Source organism: Cyclospora cayetanensis, unplaced genomic scaffold (genome assembly GCF_002999335.1).
Source record: "Cyclospora cayetanensis isolate NF1_C8 unplaced genomic scaffold, CcayRef3 CcayRef3_contig_198, whole genome shotgun sequence".
Lineage (NCBI taxonomy): Eukaryota > Apicomplexa > Conoidasida > Eucoccidiorida > Eimeriidae > Cyclospora > Cyclospora cayetanensis.
In genome coordinates, this window is record NW_020312145.1 from 9,425 (window position 1) to 29,355 (window position 19,931).

Sequence of the window (19,931 nt, forward strand, 5' to 3'; positions counted from 1 at the left end):
TCGAATGGGGGGCAAAGGCATTTTACGCAGGATATCAGAAACGTAGTGCTGGGTGCTGCACCTTCCAGCCGTCGCTGCCAGCTTGATGGGCATGCAGTTGCACCCTACTGGCTGCAGCTGCATGTTTGAGGCTCAACATGCAAGATGTGGCGACTTCTAAGACACTTTCAGTTGCAGCGGTTGCTACCTTTTCTGCTGCTGCTAGTGTGCGCCTCGGGATTCCGAGGCTGGTAGTGCTATCGCACTTGGAAGCGCAGAGGGGAAGCGTCGTGGCGAAGCGCTTAGCTCTCGGAAGAATCAATCTCCTGCTGTGACAACAACGGAGTTAGCCAAGAGGTACTGGATGGAAAAAGCCGTGTGCATGCAGCTAACCAGGAGCCTTCTGCGGCCGCAAAGTTGAGGTGCATGCGGAGCAGCTGCTGCTGGCGCTGACGGTGTGCCAGATGCTGCTTTTCAAATTTCTCTAGCTCCTTCTGAACCAGCAGCTGCTGCTGCTCTAGCTCCCACCGTTGAAGCTGCACGCCAGAGAGTTGCTGCTGCAGTGCCGCGAAGTCGCTGGCGTTCTTTAGCGCGCGACGCTTCTGAGCTAGTTGCTGATGCAAAAGCTGTTGCTCCTGTTGCACTAGCTGCAACTGTTGTTTTTCCTGCTGCTGCTGCTTCTGCTGCATCAGCCGCAGCTGGCCTTCTACAGTCGACAAATTATTGCTAGCAACGGCCGCAGCAGTGGCTGCCGCTGCGTCGTCTTTGCCCAACTGCATTATGCGCACTGCATCAGCCATGCACGAGTGCCCAAACACCCCATGCCGTTGATGCTGTCGCTGCTCTTCCTGCAGCTGCTTTCTCGTACCCTGCTGCTGCCTCTTGGTGGATCTATGGTAGCGAGCCTGCTCTTCCTGCTGCTTCTGTGCCACTGCAGCAGCGAAAACCTCCCGCAGCTCTATTTCTTGGCGGACTGCCATGCGGAGGGCCTCTTCGAAAAGAGGCGTGCTGGTGTTTGGATTGCTCTTGATACTGCTCTCAGGAACGCTGCTGTACGCAAACTTCGTCTGCTGGCTATATGCACGATTGAGCTGCTGTTGCAGCCTCTTCCTCTGAGCTGCAGCAAACTGAGCCCGACTTCCCAGTGCTGCTAGCTGAAGCAGAAATAGCAACTTGGGATTGGTTGAAGCTCCCTTTTTGGAAGCATCTGCCACAGCTTTTGCAGCAACAAGAAACTCAGTAAAGTGTCTCCTCGCAGCGAGGGGGGTCTCCTCGCGCCACACAGGTGCTAGCCACGCTGCTTTGGCTTCATAGTCTTCTTGCAGCTGCTGCAGCAGGAGGAGCTGCTGCTGTGCCACGGAGGGTCTTTGCAAATAAGGATCCACCAACAGCAGATACAGCATTGAGACAAGGAGAACAAGCGCGAGGTAAAGACATCCCCAAAAAACCCACCGCAACTCCGGTACTTCCCGTTGTTGGTGCTGAAGCCATCCCTGAAACAACCGAAGTCTGACATTTGGTCTGTGCCACAGCAGGAGGAAGAGGCGGCGCATCCGCTGCCATTTGATCTGCAGCAACAGCTGCTGCACTCGCAGCCAGCGCGTCAAACGTTGCTGGCAGTGAAACTGTTTCCGCCGCTGTTCCTGCAGCAGCAGCACCCCCGATTCGTCTGCGGTTGCTGTTTTTTCACGTGAAGCCTTTTGAACGCTGGCGTTCGTCTGCTGTGTGCTTTTGAAGCAGTCAGCCGCCGACTCTGCCGTATGCATTTTTGGGGGCACTGGCTTCTTGTTGGACTGGAGTGTTGGGTAGCCGCAGCTGCAGTGTCAGTACGTCTAGCGAAGTCAGCACGTTTCGTCAAAGCAACTGCCAACTGTGCGCCTTTAGAGGGAACAAGAAGAGGCTACACGGGACAGATACTGGGAAGGCCTTAAAGTCTGTCTGTCTGTCTGTCTCTGTCCCTGTCTCTCTCTCTCTCTCTGTCTCTCTCTCTGTCTCTCTCTCTCTCTGTCTCTCTCTCTCTCTCTCTCTCTCTGTCTCTCTCTCTGTCTCTCTCTCTGTCTCTCTCTCTCTCTCTGTCTCTCTGTCTCTCTCTCTCTGCCTTCTCTGCGGCACTTACTTGCGCCTCGTCTGCCTTAGGCAGCGGCGTGGCAAGTGCAGCGGTGCCCCTCCGTGGACGCGTTTCGCTTTGTTCTACCTCTAGCTATATCTGTCCGTTGCTCTCGCGTCTCTTTTCCTAGTGCAGCCTCTGAGCTTCTCTGTTTCCTGCACTCTGCTTCTTCTTCTTCTGCCTGCCTGCATGCCAGCCAGTTGTCTGTCTTTTCATGTTCCTCGATTAATGCCTAGAGCAAGGCGTGCCTGCGTCTCCTGAGTCTCGCTGCTACCCTGTGTGCCTTCTCTTCACGCATGCCGCTATCCTCCTCAGGCAAAGTGGAGGCCTCCCAAGAGCCGCTAGCTCGGAGGAAGCGAAAAAGAGAGTCCTTCCCCTCCCCTTCCCCCCTTTCACGGACTGCTTAATGCGCTGCCGCCTCGTTCCTGGGGTGTCTGCGTCTGCGCACAGCCAAGCAGGTGCGCGCGCATAGCGAGGCACTCAGCACAAAGGAGCAGACTTCAGGAAGTCTGAAACTTAAAAAATGCAGAAGCTGGACCGTGCAGCAAGCAGCAAAAGCGCTAGTCGTCCAGCCGTCAAAACTGGGAGCCTCGGGTGTGGTGTGTCTGTGTGTGTGGCAGGGGGGTTGTCAGAGGCCTCGCTAGGTATTAGACTGTGGTGAGTACGAGGGAAGATCAGAGATTCTACTTACTGCTTTCGGAATTATCTTGGAATTTATCTGTTCGAAGTCTTGGCGTTTTTGCAAAAGCTACAGCAGCAGCAGCAGCAGTGCCGCCGAGACGATCGATCCCGTGGTGAGGCCTTCTCCGCAGGCAGATATGCGCTTGCTGCAGCTTCTGTGTATTTTTTTAAGCACTCCAGCAGCAACAGAAATCAGCCTTGTTCTCACTTTTTGACTCGTGTTGCAGCAAGCTACCGTCTTCCACGTTGTCATAGAATCAAGGGGTTTTTCTGTCCGCGCTTGCCGCTCCCCCCTTCTTGTTCTCCCTCCTTCTTCGACAAGCTGCCTTGCTTCGCACGACAGGCAGCAGCAGCGAAGCACTAAGGTTGCGGCGAGGCAGCACTGGCTGTGGGGTTTTGTGGGGGAATGCCTGGTGCTGCCTCCTAGCCGCTGGTTCTGCTTCCAAGAGAGGGTGCTGCCCTATGCAGCATAGCCAGCTGCGCTGCTGCTGCTCTTGCAGTTCTCCAGTCCAGCACGGAGCTGAGTGCCCTCAAAACAGCAGCAGGAGCAGCCGCTGCCTTCCCCCCGGCAATTCACCATGCCGCCCCCTCTGTATTACTCAGCAAAATTTTCTGCTCGCGCTGCTGCTCCTCCTCCTACTCGTGCTGCTGCAGATTCCCAGTGCCGCCGTAGTGCAGGCCTTCCGACTGTACGTACAGCTTCCCCCGTATCCACGGTCCTCGAGGAGGGCTCCTCCTCTTACTGCAGCCTGCAAGACAGAAGCGCTGCAGCTGCAAGCTCCTCCCTGGATGCTCTTGCTGGCCTCTAGACGTCTCACACACGCTAAGCCTTCTTCCCCGACGTCGCAAGCAAGCGGTGGTGGAGGCAGCCTATGGTGTAGCTTTCCGTCTTCCTCCAGTCTACGCGCCGTGAGAAAACACGATGGACTGCCCACGCAAGAGGAGCAAGAGGATTTCGGGGATGACGAGGATGGCTTCGTGTCTGCTAAGTCGGAAGACGCACCCACACGCATGTGGGTGTCGTGTGAAGCAGAGTTGCTGCGGCAACAGCAGCAGCAGGAAGCACCGAGAGGAGACGGTAGGCTTCAGCAGCACCATCCCCAGCAGCACGCTGCTTATGCTCATCAGCAGCGGCAGCAAAGACGCAGATCCTGTAGTATTGCCTGGGAGCAAGACGAAGAGGAAGGCGACACGGCTGTGAGTGCAGCAGTGTGTCGCTGCGAAACTGTAGATGAGTTGCTCCAGTTGCTGCATAATGTGGCCGCAAGCACGCCGCTGCGGCAGCAACCATCAAGCGTGCTGCTGAGAGCCCTCCACCAGCTAGCTGTGCTTGCTGGAAACACGACGAGACACCCGTCAAGCAAGCAGCAACGTCCCCATCACGTATCGAGATTCCCCATTGTCAAGGTAGGCTTTTTCCCTGTCTCCCCAGCAGTAGACGCAGCCTCGGCGCACCAGGTAAGGCCGTCTGAAAAGTTTCTCGATCGGTTTCTTCCGAATAGCATTCCTCCATCAAAGTCTCTTGCTCTGCTGCCGCCAACCAACCTGGCTGTTGCTTGCAGGACCTACTGGCTGCACTGCAGCTCTGCGGAACGTCTCTCAGCCCACCAGGAGCAGTCGAGGTTCTCAGAAACCTCAGCCGTCTTAATCTCCTGCCGCAGCAGCCGCTGCTGCAGTCGGTGCTGTCCTCCCTGCGAAGCAGCACTTCAAGGAGCAGTAGCAGCAGCAACAGCAACAGCAGCAGCAGCAGCAACAGCGAAAAGGGCGACCCGTGGCGCCTCTCGTCCAACAGCCTGGGTATGTTCGCTGTTTGATGCCTCTTCTCTGCATGGTTTCTAGCCTACGGAGAACAGGCACGATGCCTTTAACCTCTCTCTGAAATGAAAGCGAGACGTGTCTGAGAGCCTGATGTTCCTCGCCGATTGCGATGGCGCTTTTTCAAAGCCTAAATTTACCGTTTTTTGCAGCCTGCTGCCTCCCTTCGAGGTGCCGGCGCGTCGCTAGAATGCACGCTGTTTACGCTGTTGGCTGCTTTCACTGTTTCCCACATGCGTGCGCTGTGTAGTGGCGCTTTGGCAAGCGGCGGACGACATGCCCCTGCTGCAGCAGCAGCAAGGCTTGCTCCATCCCCTCGTCGCGATTACAACTCAGCGTCTCAACAAAGCCGCGGCAGAGGCAGCGGGGAGGGCTGCTGAAGCTGCGTCCAGAGATCCCATGAGACTGGAGCCGCAGCATGCTGTGTGTATTGGTCGCTGCGCTGCACGGATGCGGCTGGGGTGTAAATACACCTCCCTCACAGAGGTGCGTTGCAGATAGGTGGGCGATGCTTAGGGCAGCAGAGGCTTCGGCCTGCTGTGTATAAGGCGCCTCTTCTACTGCTGCTGCTACTGTTGAGACTGTTGGTTTTTCGCTATGCTGTTTCTGACGCAGTCTTTTGGAAGATACATTCGTGATTGGCTAGCTGTGGACCCTCCGTTCCACCCGCAGCAAGGACTGCAGCTCGTGCATCAGCACTGGCGGCAGAGAGGCAGCGCCAAGGATAGACTGCTGGCTACATCTAAGTGCTTGTTTGCACTAGCCCGCCTCGAGGATCAGCAGCAGCGAGCGAAAACGCGAAAGCAGCAACAGCGAGCCACCTTCCAGCCTGCAGAACTGCAGAAGATACTGGTGCGCCTTGCAGCAGATCTTCATTTGCTGCAGCCTCAAGAGATGCCGCTGCTGCTGGCAGCTGTAAACGCCCTCCTGCTAGGACGGCAGCAGCAGGAAGATGTGCAGCAGCCTTTCTCCAACACGGCCGTGGTGGAAGCCAGAGCAGCAACGTCGTCGGCTGCTGAGACGTCGTCTGCCGTGCGAGCTGCTGCTCAAGTCTTTGCTGCCAGTTGTCGGGGTGTCGTAGTGCAACAGCTGCAGCGGCAGCACATACGCAGATCCGACACCGCGTTGCAACTGCTGCTGCATCTTCACGTGCTGCATGCGCGTTGCGGCTTGCTGCTCCCCTCGCTGAGTGCTCCCGCCCTTGCAGATACAGCTGCTGCAGCGGAGTGGGCACGCACTGCTCGAGAACTCGCTGGCAGAGCCGTCACTTTGATCCAAGAGAGACCTGCAACGAGCACTGTTGCCGCTGCAGAAATGCCAGCAGCGTACGGAGAAGCAAAACTTGGGGAAGAGACTGCAGCCCTCCACCGCCTAATGCAGGGGGGAGGCGTAGCAGATCCACAAGACATTGCTGCATCTGCTCCTCTGCTGCTGTTGCGGTACAGCAGCGACCACTGCGGAAGTGCTGCTGCTGCTGCACAGCTGAGAGCAGGACGGGCAGCAGCCATGGAAGCGGCTGCAAGTGCTGCCAATCAGCGCAATAAGGCTCTCCATAGAACAATTATTGCTGCTGCGTCTGCAGAGGGAGTGCTGGACGCCGTAGATATGGCTAGCCGAAGGGGCAAGCAGGAGCAGAAGCAGAAGCAGGGGCAGGAATGGAAGCAGCAGGAGCAGGAGCAGGAGTGGAAGCAGGAGCAGGAGCAGGAGCAGGAGCAGGAGTGGAAGCAGCAGCAGGAGCAGAAGCAGAAGCAGGGAGAAGAAGGTGTCTGTACTTTGCGCGTAGCACAGAGCGGTTCATCCCTACAGAAGGGCGCTGCAGGTCCTTTAGGCGTCAATGCAATAGTTGAAAGGTATGGTATAGATTTGGCGGATGTGACAACTGCTTTGCATCATCTTGCCATCCTATCGAAGCAGCATCCGCGACAAGACAAGCAGACGAGACGGCAGCAGGTGGAGCTTTTGCTTGATGCACGGATGATGAGGCTGCTGAGCGCAGCTGCTGATTATGCCCCCGTAGCGGACGGCAGTGTAACTCGCATTCTATGGGCAGTGCATCGAATCGGTTTGCTGCAGCCGCTGCGCCTTTTGCTGGAGCAGCTCAGTCTGCAGCAGCAAGAGGAGCAGAAGCAGGTACTACTACCACGACTTCTTGCCGTGAGGCAGCGCCTTCGAACGGCCTTGCTGCTCCGGCTCGCCACACTTTGTGAGGCTCAGCAGCTCTTGCCGCAGCAAGCTGCTGCCTCCCTGCGTGTGCTGGCTGCCATGGTCGAAGAGGCGGAGGCAGGCGCAGCTGTACGAACACGCGCAACAGATGCAGTGTCTGAGGAAGAGGAGGAGCACAAGCAGCAGCCTACTGAGACCGCTGCTGGGGATGACAGCGACAGCCTATCCCTAATTAAAAATCCGAAATTCGCTGCCTCTCTGTGCAACGCAGTGCTAAGGGGGCTGGATCAGCTGCAGTCAGCAGAGGCGTCTGCTGTGCTGCTGGCTTTGGCGAAGCTGCGCTGGTTGCTGCTCCCCGTAGTAACAGCTGGCACTCCTGGCGAGGAGTTTCCCGATGCAAAGAGACAACAGGGGCAGCAGAAGCAGCAGGCACTGCCGCTGCAGCAACTCGATCAGACGATGCAGAAGAAGGACCTCTCCAGGCAGGAGAAGCAAGCGCAAACCGAGCAACAGCAGGGAGCGCTATTAGTGCAGCGGCTTATTCACGTGCAGCTTTTGCCTGCCCTTCTTCGCCGGATGCAGGAGCTCTTGCGGTTCTCCAACGCGCAGAGCATCGCTTCAGCTCTTTGGGGCCTTGCTGTGCTGCAGCAGCAGCAAGAGTTGTTACAGCAGCAGCGGCAGCAGCAGCACTTGCTGCAGCAACCGCAACAGCAAATCGCGGCGGAAGAGACTGCAGTAGGGGAACGTGCGGCAGAAGACTTTGTTGCCGACGCAGCGCAACGGTTGCAGCAGCAGGGGGTGATCTATCGAGAGGGAACGAGGTGTCTCTGTCTGCTGCTAGTTTCCTTTACGCAGCTAGGGCATCTGCTTGTGCGTTCCCAACAGCAGCTTCGCCAGCAGCACCTGAGGCTGCTGCTCCTGGAGCTCGTTCGTGTGGCCCTTCAACGCGTGCGAAATTGCGTAGCCGATCGAGGCGATCACCTAATGCAGCAGCAGCAGGTGCAGCAGCAGCAGATGCAGCAGCAGCAGCAGCAGCCTCAGCAAGTGTCTCGCCACGAGCAGCACCGCCACGATGCTGCTGACATGTTGCACCTGGTGTGGCAGATGCTTGCGCGGCTAACGGAGCTATCCGTGCTCCCTTCGGCTGGTACTGCTGGTGATGGTCAAAAGCCTGCAGCTGCGGAGGCGCAGCCATCATTTCCTGCTGCCGACGCCGCGCTTGCTGCCGCAGCTGACACGGCTTGGATTGAGGGGCTTTGTGGATCTCTTGAATCGGCAGGAGCAGAGCTGACGAGCTTTCTCGCAAAAGAGCAGGCGGAGCCGCCCAGTGGATTTACACCTCACATGGCAGCTAGAGTGCTGCACTCTGTGATACGCGCAGCCGTCGCATTGCAGCAAGCAGCAGGGCACCATGCAGCTCAGAATGCGGAAGCCTTTCAAGCAGCAGCCACGCAGCGCTTACTGCTGCAGGTGGCGAGAGGTCTTAGGAGCCGCGCGCTCACTCTTCTTGACGAAGCAACTGCAGCAGCCGCCGCTGCTGCTTCTGCTACCTCACGTGACAGGCAGGGCGTTGCTGCTGCAGCGGAACGGCGCCTTGCTGGCATTTCTCGAAGGACAGCCTCAGAGGAGACAGATGCTCCTATCAAGACGCTGACTCCCCACAACCAGCAGCTGCTGAAGGCCGCTCTCCTGGCTGTCGGAGCGGCACGGCGGCTTGACGGGCTGCTGCTGCAGCAAGTGCATGCTGCGTCTGCTGCTGCTGGGGGAGGAGCAGGAGCACTCGCAGGAGGTGCCTCCGAACAGCTTCCCACGGTCGTAGGCGCTAAGGTTCCAGCTCGAGCTGAGCACCGTGCGACTTCCCTGCGGCTCATTGCGCGGCTGCTGCAAATGCTGCCTCCCAACGCCACCCCGCAGCTGTCGCAAGTGCTCAGTGAAGCAAACCGTCTGCTTCAGCCCATCCATCAATCCGAGGAAAACAAGTTTCAGCAGCAGCAGCAGACTGTTTCGGCGGCACAGACCTCTCGAACGCCGCGCCGAGGTCGGGCTCCTGCAGCAGCTGCAGCTGCAGGAGCCAACGATGCAGAAGTTCAGGAGATGCGCGTATTTGCTGCAGTGTTGAGCAAGTGGATTAGCAGCCACTGGTATGACATGAACCCCGCACTGCAGCGGTTGCTTGTGCCCCTTATTGAATTTCTGGGAATTCAACAGGCCCTACTGCAAGTTCTCGACTGTCAATTCGACCCGCTGCAGGAGCACGCCGTACAGCAGCACCGGCCGGCAGCGGCTGCCGCAAGACAGAAGACGCCTGCTGCACGGCAGCAGCTGATGCAGCTGCTGCGGTGGAAACGGCGTCTGGGGGCTGCATGCGCTGCTGCACTGTTCGTCACTGTTGCCTCGGAGCTGCAGCACTTGCCGACAGGGGAGGCAGCATCTACGGCTGCCGATATGCTGCTTGCACTGCAACGCCTCAAGCCAGACGAACGGGAAGCTGCTGCTGCGGCTGCGCTGCCCGTGTGGGACTCCAGCAGCAGCAGCAGCAGCAGCAGCAGCAGCAGCAGCAGCAGCAGCAGTAGCAGCTGTCACCGTGGCAAGGGCAAGGAGAAGCGGGAGGCATCGGCGAAGCTGCTGCAGCGGCTTCTGCAGTTTCTCGGGAGGCCTCCCTCGCAAATCGCTTCAGCGGTCGACGCACCCCCAACGCATCGCCAACTGCAGCAGCTTGAGCACAGAGGCACGATGTGGGGAGAGATCGAGCTGCGAGTTGCTGCCCGTGCTGCAGTGGCTGCAAGCGACTTGCTGAGGGAATGGCAGGAAGAGCCGAACAGCGAGGCTGCCCAGCTCCTGCAGCCTGCAGTGTATGCGTTGCTGCAACACATGACAAAGGCTGCATCCGCGACGCCTAGCGATGGCGCGTTCATTTACCTTTCAGAGGCTGACCAGCCAGAAGACCAGTGCAGCTTTGCGTTGGCGGAGGACTCTTCTGCGTCAAGTGCAGCCTTCCCCGACACACAGGCGAGCAAGACTTCCCATGAGGCGTCGCCTGCGACGCTCACAGCGGTGGCTGCAGCGTTGCTCCGCCTAAGGCCGTTCATGTCTGACATGCAAGCAGCAGCAAGCACTGCGGCGTCGCGACAGGTGCTTTTGCAGCTCTGCTCTGCTGCTGCCACGCGCCATGCACAGCCCAAGCAGCTGCTGCATTTGGACCGCCATTCAGCAGTATCTCAAGCTGCAGCGGCGACACTGCTGCTGCGTGAATTGACACAACTGCTGCAGCCGACGCGTACGGCGGCATCACGGGAGGTAACGCTGCTTTCGCCTCGAGAAACAAGCGAAATTTTCGCTGCAGCAGCAAAGCTATTGCGATCCGCAAAGCAAACGGTTTCCTCACTGCCCCGAACTTCCGCTTTATCGCTCGTGCAGGAGGCAGCTGAGATAGCGCTGCATGCGACAGGAAAAGCAACAACAACAGCCGCCAAGGACGCCTGCGACGCGCTATCCGCGGCTGCTTCGCTGCTGCGCTTGTCGTGTAGCTCGTTCCAGTTACCCATGGACGCTGCTGCTAGTGTTGCGGTTGTTGCTGCTGCGGCGTCCATGGGGAAGCTGATCGCTGCCCTTAAGCGACTCCACCCTGCAGTAGCACAGGCTGCGTCCGATCTGGCAGCTCACGACAGCGGATCGGGAGTGCCAGCAGCTCTGCGACAAGCCGCAGACGACGTGGATGCTGCACAGCAAGGTCTAACGGCTGCTACTCTACAGTTGGCGCACAGCATGGCAGGAGCAGAAGCCGCAGCCGCAGCTGCTTCTGGTGCTTCAGTTGCGGCAGCTGCTGCTGTTGCGGACGAGGGGGTTGGTCTTTTGGCAGACTCTTCGGCTGTTCATGCTACTGTTGAGCACGCACAGGTTCCTCCCGAAATCGAAAAGAGCAACGACGCACTGTGGGGAGCAGCAGTGGATGCACTGCTGCAGCAGGCGGCTCCCTTGGGAGCCTCGAATGTCTTGGAGTGGGCAGATTCCGCCGTCACCCTCAGTAGCACTGGCTTGCTCCAGCACCGCAGCGCTTCAGAGGAAATATTACCGGGAGGAGCAGCAGCAGCACCGTGTGCAGAGCAAACTGTTGCAGGAGCGACGTGGATGCGGCTGCAGCGGGCGCTCAGGCTCTGGACCTCTCCACAAGCTCCCCGGCTCGCTGCTGCCTCCCGCTTAATCGGCAGCACTCGTTTCGCTGCTCTTGGCGATGCTGCTGCTACCGCTATTCGAACAGAACTGCCGACTGACGAACCACCCAAAGGGGCTGCAGACGAGCAGCCTCAACCAGTAGCAAAAACAACAGCGAAAGCAGCAGCAGCACCAACAAGGGTGGCCACAGGACGCAAGAGGCAAACACTTGGAGATGATGTTGTACGGTTATGGCTCGCAGCGGAGCTTCTGGCAGCAGAATGTGAGCAGCCTGAGCATCCCCAACAACAAGAATGCGGGCGACCTGCTCATGCAGTAACTGCTACGCGTGCAACCTTGCTGGAAGCTTTACTGTCTGCAACGCGTGCAGCAGCACCAAGGTGAGAGGCAGCAGCATCAACAGCAGTGTGTTGGATGGGGTGTTGTGCCCAGCCTGCTTTCTCGCTTTCTGCATTACTAGCTTTGCCGAAGCCATCCTGGATTGCGCTCGCTGCACAAGGAAGGCGGAGTTCTTTGCAGCCTTCTCCTCAAGTTGGTTGTGGCTTGTTTGGTGCTGCAGGCGCAGAGGGGCTGGAAGCAGTAGCCGCCGTCTGACACTGCTCCTGCTTCTCCTGACGGCAGCAACTCGGCTGGGTGCTTTCGAGGCTTTGCACTGGCAGTCCCTGCAACCGACGGAGGATCCGATGGATAAAGAGGCGCAATTGCAGCAGGGCATCTTTCAGGTTCGGTTACGGTGTATGTGTACTGTTGCGGCCGCCTGCATAAGTGTGTCAAAGTTTTGTGCCGCGGATGGCTCGTGTGTTCTGCTGCTCCGAGCGTGTCTCTACAGATGCTGCTCCCTTCGATCTCGGATGCCTTTGCCGAACTGCTGCCTGGCGAGCAGCCACGGAACGTTCCATCAACAGCAGCGGAAGCACAAGACGCTGCTGCTGCTGCTTCTGCAGCTGCATGGACGCTGCAGTGGCTGCGCCAGGCCCGCGCGACGCATGAACCCCTGCTGCTGCAGCTCGCAGCGATCATTGATCGTGCAGCAGCGGCTGCAGCAGAAACGCTGCCAGCAGACGCAGCTCGTGCCCTCGAAAGAGCTCTCCAGCTTCTTTCGGATGCAGCTTGTAATCAAGTGAGAGGTCCAGGCCTTACCGCCATAGCCAGTGCAGCTCTGCGTCTCGCAGCGGAGGGTCTACAGCAGCGGCAGCAGCCGCTGCCTCAGCTTCTCCGCGTGCTCCGTCTCGCAATGGCTGCAGCAGCCTTTCCTCCGACGGTAGCTCTGCAGCAAGAACGGCGGGAGTCTCAGCAAGCCTTGCCACAAACGGTCCCAGGAAAGCACCCAGGCTGGAATTCAGAGGCTTCCTCTGCTTATAGGGCGCTGGTGCGTCAGGCATCCGATCAAGCCGGAGCCGTGCTGCAGCAGCTGAATATGGCAGCCACTGCAGCGAAGGAAAAAAGTGCGAGCTATTCCCTGGATAGCGCGCTTCGGCGCCTCCAAGGACGGGGTGTGTCCGTGTTGGGCATGCTGGACTGCCTCAACAAGGTAAATACTTTTGTTCCGGTTGTTGTCGCTGTGCATCCACGCGCACATCTTGATGAATGCCTTCAAACCTCTGTGCTTGTGCAATGAGGTGTGTGCGTCTCGATATCCGCAGCTCCGGCTGGTCCACTGCACCGCTGCAGCAACGCGGCAGGGCAACTCCCAGTCCTCTCTTCAGCAGCAGCAGCATCAGGAAGCGCTGTTTCCTGATGCTACCCTCACTTCTTGCTGTAGAAAGGAATGCGCTCAAGCAGACTGGCGTTTGCTTCTTAAGCGCGCCTCAGCGCTGGAGGGGAACGCGAGCCACCAACTGTCTGCTTTGCACAAGGTAAGCAGCTTGGACAAGCTTACTGCAATGAGCTACTGTTTCAATGAACAAGCCTATAGCAATGTGCTACTGTGTCGACGAACAAGCCTGTAGCAATGTGCTGCTGCTACACGTGCCACTGCAGGAAGTTAGCCGTGCTCTGAATGCATCGGGCTTCGCACATCGCAACGAAGTGTGGACAAACGAGGGCCTGCTGGTGGATTTGCTGCTGCAGCAGCGCATGCAGCAGCAGCAGCAGCAAGGACAGGGCCAGCAAGAAGGTTCTCAGCTAGCGGTTGAGGCTGATGGTCCTCTGCACTTCGTGTGGCGTTGCCATGCAGCTGCGCAGTCTCTAAGGCCTCCCTCGAGGCAGCAGAAGCGGCAGCAGCCGACAGAGCCGACACAACAATACGGCCTCACAGCTCTAACAGCCCTCAAGAGGGACCTGCTGCAGCACACAGGAGTGCCTTTTATTGCAGTAGACACCTGGCGCTGGGCAGTCCTGCGCGATAGCAGGGAGAAGCAACAGTTTGTGCTGCAGCTGCTGCAGGAGCAGCAACCTCTGCCCTAACCAGAGGTGCTAAGGCTGCACGGACGGCTGCAGAAACACTGCAGCAAGCTGCGGAGCGGACGAATGTTTATTCAAGTGCTTTAGTTTTCTAACATGTTGCTATTCATCTCGGGAGTAGCTACGGCAGAAGGCCAGAGAGGGGTGCTGCTATGGTGTTGTAGTGCCCTGGCGTAGTGCTGCCCCTGCTGATAGTACGTTCTAGAGACAGTTTCTCGCTGCAAGGGCCTTCGTTTAATCGGGAGAAGTGCCTCTCTCTGAGGCTTCATTGCATACTGCCTGCAGAACGGGAAGCGTCCTAAGAAAGAAGGGTTGCTCCTAAGGCCCCTTAGGGTGTCTACGCAGCCGTTCCACCCTCTTTTATTCGGAAAGTGCTGTCTCCGCATCATGGAGGCGACATCCTAGGCTCTGCCGGTAAGTCAGCAGCCGACAGCGCAGCATGCCCCTTTCCCCGCTGCTCTCTCTGCCGCTCTTGCCACTGCCTTTGTTCGTCGTGCTGCTGCTGCAGCTGCATTTCAACCTGGCGCAGCCCTTCCTGCATCTCTGGTGTCATGTTTTGGCGTAGCAGCTGTTGCAGCGCCTGGGCTTGTTGGAGGTGCAGCTGCTGCTGCGCATGCAGCAAGTCTTGCTGCTGCTGCCGCCGCTCGCAGGCCCCTGTGTTGGCTTCTCTTTCGGTTCTGATCGTTAGCAGTTGCCGCAGCAACCTGCGCGCATGCACCAACTTGTGCCGCCTTGTAATGCCCGCATGCTGAAGCAGCCGCAGGTGCGTGAGCGTCTGTCGCGTCAGTAGCACCTCCTGCAGACAGCCGCAATCGCCATGGCAAGAAGAGGGGCCTCCACTGCAGCAGAGGGGGGGAGGGAGGCGAAGACAGTGCGCGCTAGAAGAGCAGATATCGCTCTAGCAGTGCCTGTAATTACAAGCAAAACGAGGCCCCCCTCAGATCGGGGAGAGAGGGCTCTGCCTAAGGCACTGGCTAAGCAGCGGTGTGTGTATGCGTTGGCTACCCCTCGTGTCACAGCACAGCACCAACACAGCACCAACAAAATGCAGTCTTCCGTCGCTTCCTCACCCTTTCAATTTCCGGGATTGACAACGCACGAATGGCCTGGGCCTTGTAAAAGCGCATGCAGAGATGAGGTGCTCCGCGCTGCTCCTGCTGCTGCTGCGGAGCACTTCTGTTGCTCTTCGCTCCTGCTGCTGCTGCGGCTGTTGCTGCTACACCAAGAGCCGACACGCCATAAGGGGCAGCGAGAGAGGGTGCCGCAACTGCAGCAGCGCCTTTTCTAGGGCGTAGAACAGAAGACACCCAGCAGGCAGAGGGAGATATCTGGAACGGCACAGTGAGCAGCAACAGCAACACCAGCTGCTGCTGCAGCCGTGGGGCCCTCTCGCGCTGTCTGCGGTAGCAGGAAGCCATGCGCATCAAAACTTCTTTGCTGTATCGGTTTTCTGAGCTTGCTACCGAGCGTCTTTGCGCCAATCCTGCTGCACTGCTGGAAGGCGTGACCCCTGAAGGGGGCCCCCCCGCACAGTGATGAGGCCCCCCTGTCGAGGGCGTATATCGAGGAACCTCTCTTAGACCTGCTCCAGGCTACTGGGAGAAGAACTTAATAACATAAATAGCTGCTGCGCTGAATTTTATCCGGCAAAACGCGCTCCTCAAGCGGCTTCCATGGCACTGCAGCCGACAGTCGGCAGTGTGGACCTGCATGTACACCATAGAACCCCGTAGTACAGCGCGAGCTCCTGCTGCCGCTGTTGCTCAAGTTGGCCATGTAAAATATATATAAATCGTCTTTCCGCCTCCGCTGCAAGCAATTCTACATGTCCTTCTTTTGCTGGAGCCGCTTCTGCTCATGGCGCGTAGATGCTGCTGCGGGCTGTATGTATGTAAGGCTCCCGCAAGGAGAATCGAGCCTCGGGATGTGCTTGTATATGCAGTTGCGTCTGCAGCATCAGCACCAATAGCTTCCGCACCAACGCTAGCAGCGACTGCAAACGAATCGCTCGAGCTTCAGATATCCTTTAAGGGCCTCTAGTCAGCTGCCCCTCCACGTGGTGTCGTAGGTAGGGATGAATTGCTTGCGTGCGGCTTCAAGCCGCCGAAAGCAGCAGCTTCAGAGGCCTCTTCTTGTGCGGGCACGCGCGCGCTTGCAGCAGCAACCCCAACAATCGCGACACAATGAGCATTGCCAGCAAGTGCAGCAGCATTACCAACAACTGCAGCAGCAGCAGCTGCTGCTGCTGCTGAGGCAGCAGCGGCATGCCGTGCCGCCCTCGTCGCATGCTCGCCGCTTCTCTGCAGCAGCTTCTGCTGCTGCTGCTGCATCCCTGCGCGTCCCTTCGCACGTGGCAAGCGGCACAGAAGACGCCGTTTTAGCGGCAGCTGCTGTTGTACTGCAGCCGCTCCAGGTGATTGCAGCGGACAGCAGCAGAGGGATTGTCTCTATGGATCCTACTAGGGCTGACCTCCTTATCCGTTCTTCTGTTGCGCTTGCCGAGCTCCTGCTGCCCTCATGCAGCAGCAGCAGCAGCAGTGCCGGATCTGAGCGGTTGTGGCAGTGGTATGCCGGCCTGTTGCTGGGGTGCAACGCAGGCAGCAGCAGCACTGGCAGCAGCAAAAACAGCAGCGACAGCAGCAGCGACAGCAGCAGCAAGGGATTTCTTGCGGGAGCGACGGGAGCAGCGCTGGTGGCATGCGCTGAATGTTTTGCAGCGAAAGGTTACAACGATATTCGTTCATGGCGATCTCTCTTTGCCGCTGCTGAGGCCTACATGAGACAGCAGCAGCAGCAGCAGCAGCAGCAGCAGCTGCAGCAGCTGTGGGGCAAGGAGAGCGTCAAAGCTGCAGCGTCTTCCTGCAAGCAGCAACTTGAAGCGATTGCCGGTGCGAGGGCAGGAGGAGAAGCAGGAGAGGCCATCCCTGCAGTCGCTGCTGACAGCGCGAAAGGCGGAAACAGCAGCAGCAGCCGGAGAAACGAGGAGGATGCACTGCAGCAGATAGTCGTTAGAGGTCTTCATGTTATGCAGCTGTTGAGAGCAGCAGCCAGCGCCCGTGCGGAGTGGCAGTGGGGAATGCAGCTGCTGCAAGAGCTGCTGCACTCAACTGCTCATTTTGTTGACTTCTCGTCAGGCCTGCAGTAAGGGACAGACAGCGGGTAGCGGCAATATCTGCCTCGTTCAGATTCGCAACCTTGGCTACTCTCCAAAGAATGGGATAAAAGTACACCCCATACCCGCTGCTGCTGTTACGCCAGCAGAAAGAAGGCTGCTTTGACGGCAGCACCTACTTCTCTTCCTTTTGTATGGCTTAGCCTTTCTCGCGCATTGCGCATGCGCTGATGCTCATGCAGGTTGCTCCGCCTCTCTGTGGCAGCACAGGTTCCTTCTGCTAGAAGGGAAGTGGGACGCTTTTGCATCTCCTTCGACAGCTATTTGCTGCTGCGAGCAGATCCGCAGGAGCTGCTGCATTTGCTGGAGTGTATGGACGGGACAGAGCAGCTTGAAGAAGAACTGCTGCGTCACATCACACGGCACGTTGCAAGCAAGCTTCTGCTCCTGATGACGCCTTGTGACGTAGTATAGTATCTGCGGTGTCTTTCGAAGCAGTGTAGATCCTGCTCTGCTTGTACTTGCTTGGCTGCAGCACCTCCATCGGCTACGCAGGAGAAGGGCCTTGCCGCTCTTTCTCCAAGTGTTTGCGTCTTCCCTTCTCTGTCGTTGTATGTATGTATGTATGCATGTATGTATGGATGGATGAATGTACGTATATATGTATGTATGTACGTATATATGTATGTATGTATGTATATATGTATATATGTATGTATGTATGTATGGATATATGTATGGATGTATATATGTATATATGTATGTATGTATGTATGTATATATGTATGTATGTATGGATGTATGGATATATGTATATATGTATGTATGTATGCATGTATGTATATATGTATGTATGTATGGATGTATGGGTATATGTATATATGTATGTATGTATGTATGGATGTATGTATGTATATATATATATGGATGTATGTATGTTTTCCTTTTTTGTGTGTGTGAGAGTATGTAAAGAGGGTTCGGTGGTTCTGCTTGCGCATGTGCCTGCTGCTGCTGCTTGACTGCAGGAGGCTGCACTGCTTTGCGGCAGTGGGGTTGCTCTCGCCTGCTGAGGAGACGGCACTTCTTCGGCTGTACGCTAAACTTGGCCTGCGTCATACGAGCTTTTGCCGCCACATGCTACACAGACTGCAGCAGCAGCAGCAGCAGCAGCGACAGCAGCCGGGGTTGTCAAGGGCAGACAGGCTGCACCAGCAGCGCATGCAGGAAAGAATCTTGCTGCTGCATTTTTTGCAGCAAGTGCTTCAGCAGCAAAGCCATGTCGTAGCTGCTAAGCCCGAGATTGCAGTGCAGCTGCTCCACGCACAGCGTTCGTTGCTGCTACAGGTTCACCATGATTCATTCCAGCAGCAGCAACAACAACAGGAGGAAGAGCAGCAGAAACAGCAGCACGAGCTTGTCACAGCAGGCGACTTTGTGGCAAAGGCGCAGCGGTTAGCAGAACTGGTGACTCCGGAAGAGAAGCAGCACATCATAGCCTCCCACGCCGCTTCTTGCAGCCGCAGCAGTGGTGGACTGCAGCGCGAGGTGTACAGACACCCCAGCCACTGTGCGGGTGTGGGGTTTCACTGCGACAGTGACGTTCCGGGCAGGTGCAGCGCCGTGCTGCCCTTGGTGCCTTATTCCACGTATGAGTCCTTACGTTCTGCAATGCCTGCTGCAGCGGCAGCGGCTGCAGCTCCTGCAGCTCAAGAACCTGCAGCAGCAGCTGCTGCTGTTGCAGCAGCAAAAGCAGCAGGCGAAGTCTTCGAGCGGCAGCAGCAGCTGCAGGGTCCCCCTGAGGCAGCAGAGCTCACCAGTGGTCAAGCAGCGATGCTCATTGATGCTTTGCTGCAGGTATATATGTATATGTATGTGTATATATTTTCTGCTGCTTGAATTTGCTGCTGCCGCTGGCGTGCGTTGCCGTTGCTGCAGCAGCTGCTACGATTCTATTTCCGCCGTTTTCATGGGTTGTGCAACCGTCGGCTGCGGGGCTGACATTTCTGCCTTTCCACACAGGCCTCTAACAATCACGCTTTGTGAGGAGTGCTGTAGAGCACTGTTTGACTGTGTGTGCTTGGTGATGCAGTTGAAGCAACACCACGCTTGGTTGGATGTTCCCGAGGCTGCTGCTGCATTGCTGCAGCAACTCAGCACTCAAAAGGAGACTCTCCTCCTCTTTGACCCTTTGCAGGTGCGGTGAATAAAAGGCTCACTGTGAGGCACAAACCAGATTCCCCACACTGTGCATTCGCGACTGTCTCTTTGGAGAGGCCTAGCTGTTTACAAATGGGGGTCGGTTGCACAGTGAAGGGGCATAGCAGCCTACGGAGACTTTATTCGTGTGTGTAATCCCTCCTTCCCAGTGTGTGTGCAGATGCTTGGCGTCGCTTTTTTTTCGATAGAAGGGGGCAGCCGGGAATGGGGGGGGGGAGAAGGGTTCCTCCCGCCAAAGCTGCCAAAAAACCGTTCTCTCAATACAGCAGCATGCATGTGCATGCACAAGCACATGCACATGCACATGCACATGCACATGCACATGCACATGCGCATTTGTGCAGATCATCGCTCTCTCCGTGCTATGCGGGGAGCTGAGAAAACACTTTAAAGCCCCCAGTGACTTTCTCGAACACCTTACCAAGAGGTGAGAGGGTAGGGGGGTAGTAGAAGCCTTGCTACGTCCACGTCGCATACAGAAAAGAATCTGCTGCTTCTCACTGCGGATGCGCATGCCTCCTAACAAGAGGCCTCTTTTTTCCCCTTGCAGCTCCACAAGCCTGTTCTCCTGTTCGCGCTTGCTCTCTCTGGCTCCCTCTCTCTCTCTGTGTCTGTGTGTATGTGTGTCTCTCTGTCTCTTTTTTTTCTCTCTGTCTCTCTATCTCTCTCTCTCTCTCCGTTTCTGCAATTTTTTCCGATGCCGTGGCTTTTCTACCCTCCTGCGTTTGCACCGGTCACATCTGCTATCCGTGTCAGGTTTGTAGGAGACTTGTGCTCTTCTCTGCTGGCTTCCGCCTCGGTGTCTCTTTTCCTGAGGTCCCTGCTGCATGCGGTTACGTTCAAGAAGACGGAGCGCGGCAACAAAGCCTTCATCAAAATCCGGAGGAATGAGCAGCAGCCGCTTCCCTGGTTGCTCCATGCAGCACCAGCGAGCACGTCTGACATGTCAGGCACTGCAGCAGCAGCAGCAACAACAGGCAAACAGTCCTTGGCGCTGCAGATTGCCTCCTACATTTGTGCTCACGTGTATGAGTAAGTCAAAAAGCAGCAGCAACAGCAGCAACAACAGCACAAGACCTAGCGGCAAGACGCCACTTAAGTGAACAAGTGGATTCAGCCTCCGGCCACACACAGCCAACAGGAGACTGCAGTTGTTCACGAATCCGCAGTAAATGATCCCCCTGTTTGTGTTGCGGTGTGCCTAACTGCTGGTTGCAGGTTCAGCTTGAGGGATTTGTGCTGCTGTATGCGTTCTCTAGCGTATATGGGGTTAAAGGAAGC

General features: G+C 57.1%; 4 protein-coding genes across 4 annotated transcripts; 2 read left to right on the forward strand and 2 right to left on the reverse strand.

Annotated features, from left to right (window-relative positions):
• Positions 1-281: 281 nt before the first annotated feature.
• LOC34624114 (zinc finger protein 853) lies at positions 282-1,745 on the reverse strand. Its single transcript, XM_026337637.1, has 2 exons — positions 1,526-1,745; positions 282-1,360 (listed from the first exon to the last, which is right to left on the reverse strand). The coding sequence occupies exons 1-2, from the start codon at positions 1,743-1,745 to the stop codon at positions 282-284; spliced, it is 1,299 nt and encodes a 432-aa protein (XP_026193422.1).
• A 1,964-nt stretch (positions 1,746-3,709) lies between these two features.
• LOC34624113 lies at positions 3,710-13,416 on the forward strand. The gene is given in 9 exon segments (XM_026337638.1): positions 3,710-4,174; positions 4,330-4,564; positions 4,833-5,068; positions 5,198-6,226; positions 6,389-7,102; positions 7,217-11,325; positions 11,502-11,640; positions 11,748-12,449; positions 13,267-13,416. Coding segments are annotated over 9 exon segments (7,710 nt in total). The 5' UTR covers positions 3,710-3,778.
• Positions 13,417-13,784: 368 nt separating this feature from the next.
• Positions 13,785-16,650, reverse strand: LOC113147361 (the record flags this gene model as incomplete). The annotated part of the gene is made up of 5 exons (XM_026337639.1): positions 16,647-16,650; positions 16,374-16,520; positions 14,657-14,715; positions 14,392-14,484; positions 13,785-14,117 (listed from the first exon to the last, which is right to left on the reverse strand). Coding segments are annotated over exons 1-5 (636 nt in total), but the record flags the coding sequence as incomplete, so codon positions are not given.
• Positions 16,651-17,567: 917 nt separating this feature from the next.
• LOC113147360 (ecdysone-induced protein 74EF-like) lies at positions 17,568-19,686 on the forward strand. Its single transcript, XM_026337634.1, has 3 exons — positions 17,568-18,287; positions 18,995-19,077; positions 19,407-19,686. The coding sequence occupies exons 1-3, from the start codon at positions 17,568-17,570 to the stop codon at positions 19,684-19,686; spliced, it is 1,083 nt and encodes a 360-aa protein (XP_026193419.1).
• The last annotated feature ends 245 nt before the right edge of the window (positions 19,687-19,931 follow it).

Excerpts from the sequence above, each read along its gene's own strand:
- LOC34624114 (XM_026337637.1), bottom strand. The coding sequence starts at position 1,745 with ATGCATACGGCAGAGTCGGCGGCTGACTGCTTCAAAAGCACACAGCAG. Across the intron at positions 1,361-1,525 it reads CAAATGGCAGCGGATGCGCC|ATCCTTATTTGCAAAGACCC; the intron begins GCCTCTTCCTCC and ends TGCTGTTGGTGG.
- LOC113147360 (XM_026337634.1), top strand. The coding sequence starts at position 17,568 with ATGCTACACAGACTGCAGCAGCAGCAGCAGCAGCAGCGACAGCAGCCG. Across the intron at positions 18,288-18,994 it reads TCATTGATGCTTTGCTGCAG|ATCATCGCTCTCTCCGTGCT; the intron begins GTATATATGTAT and ends GCATTTGTGCAG. Across the intron at positions 19,078-19,406 it reads CTCGAACACCTTACCAAGAG|GTTTGTAGGAGACTTGTGCT; the intron begins GTGAGAGGGTAG and ends TATCCGTGTCAG.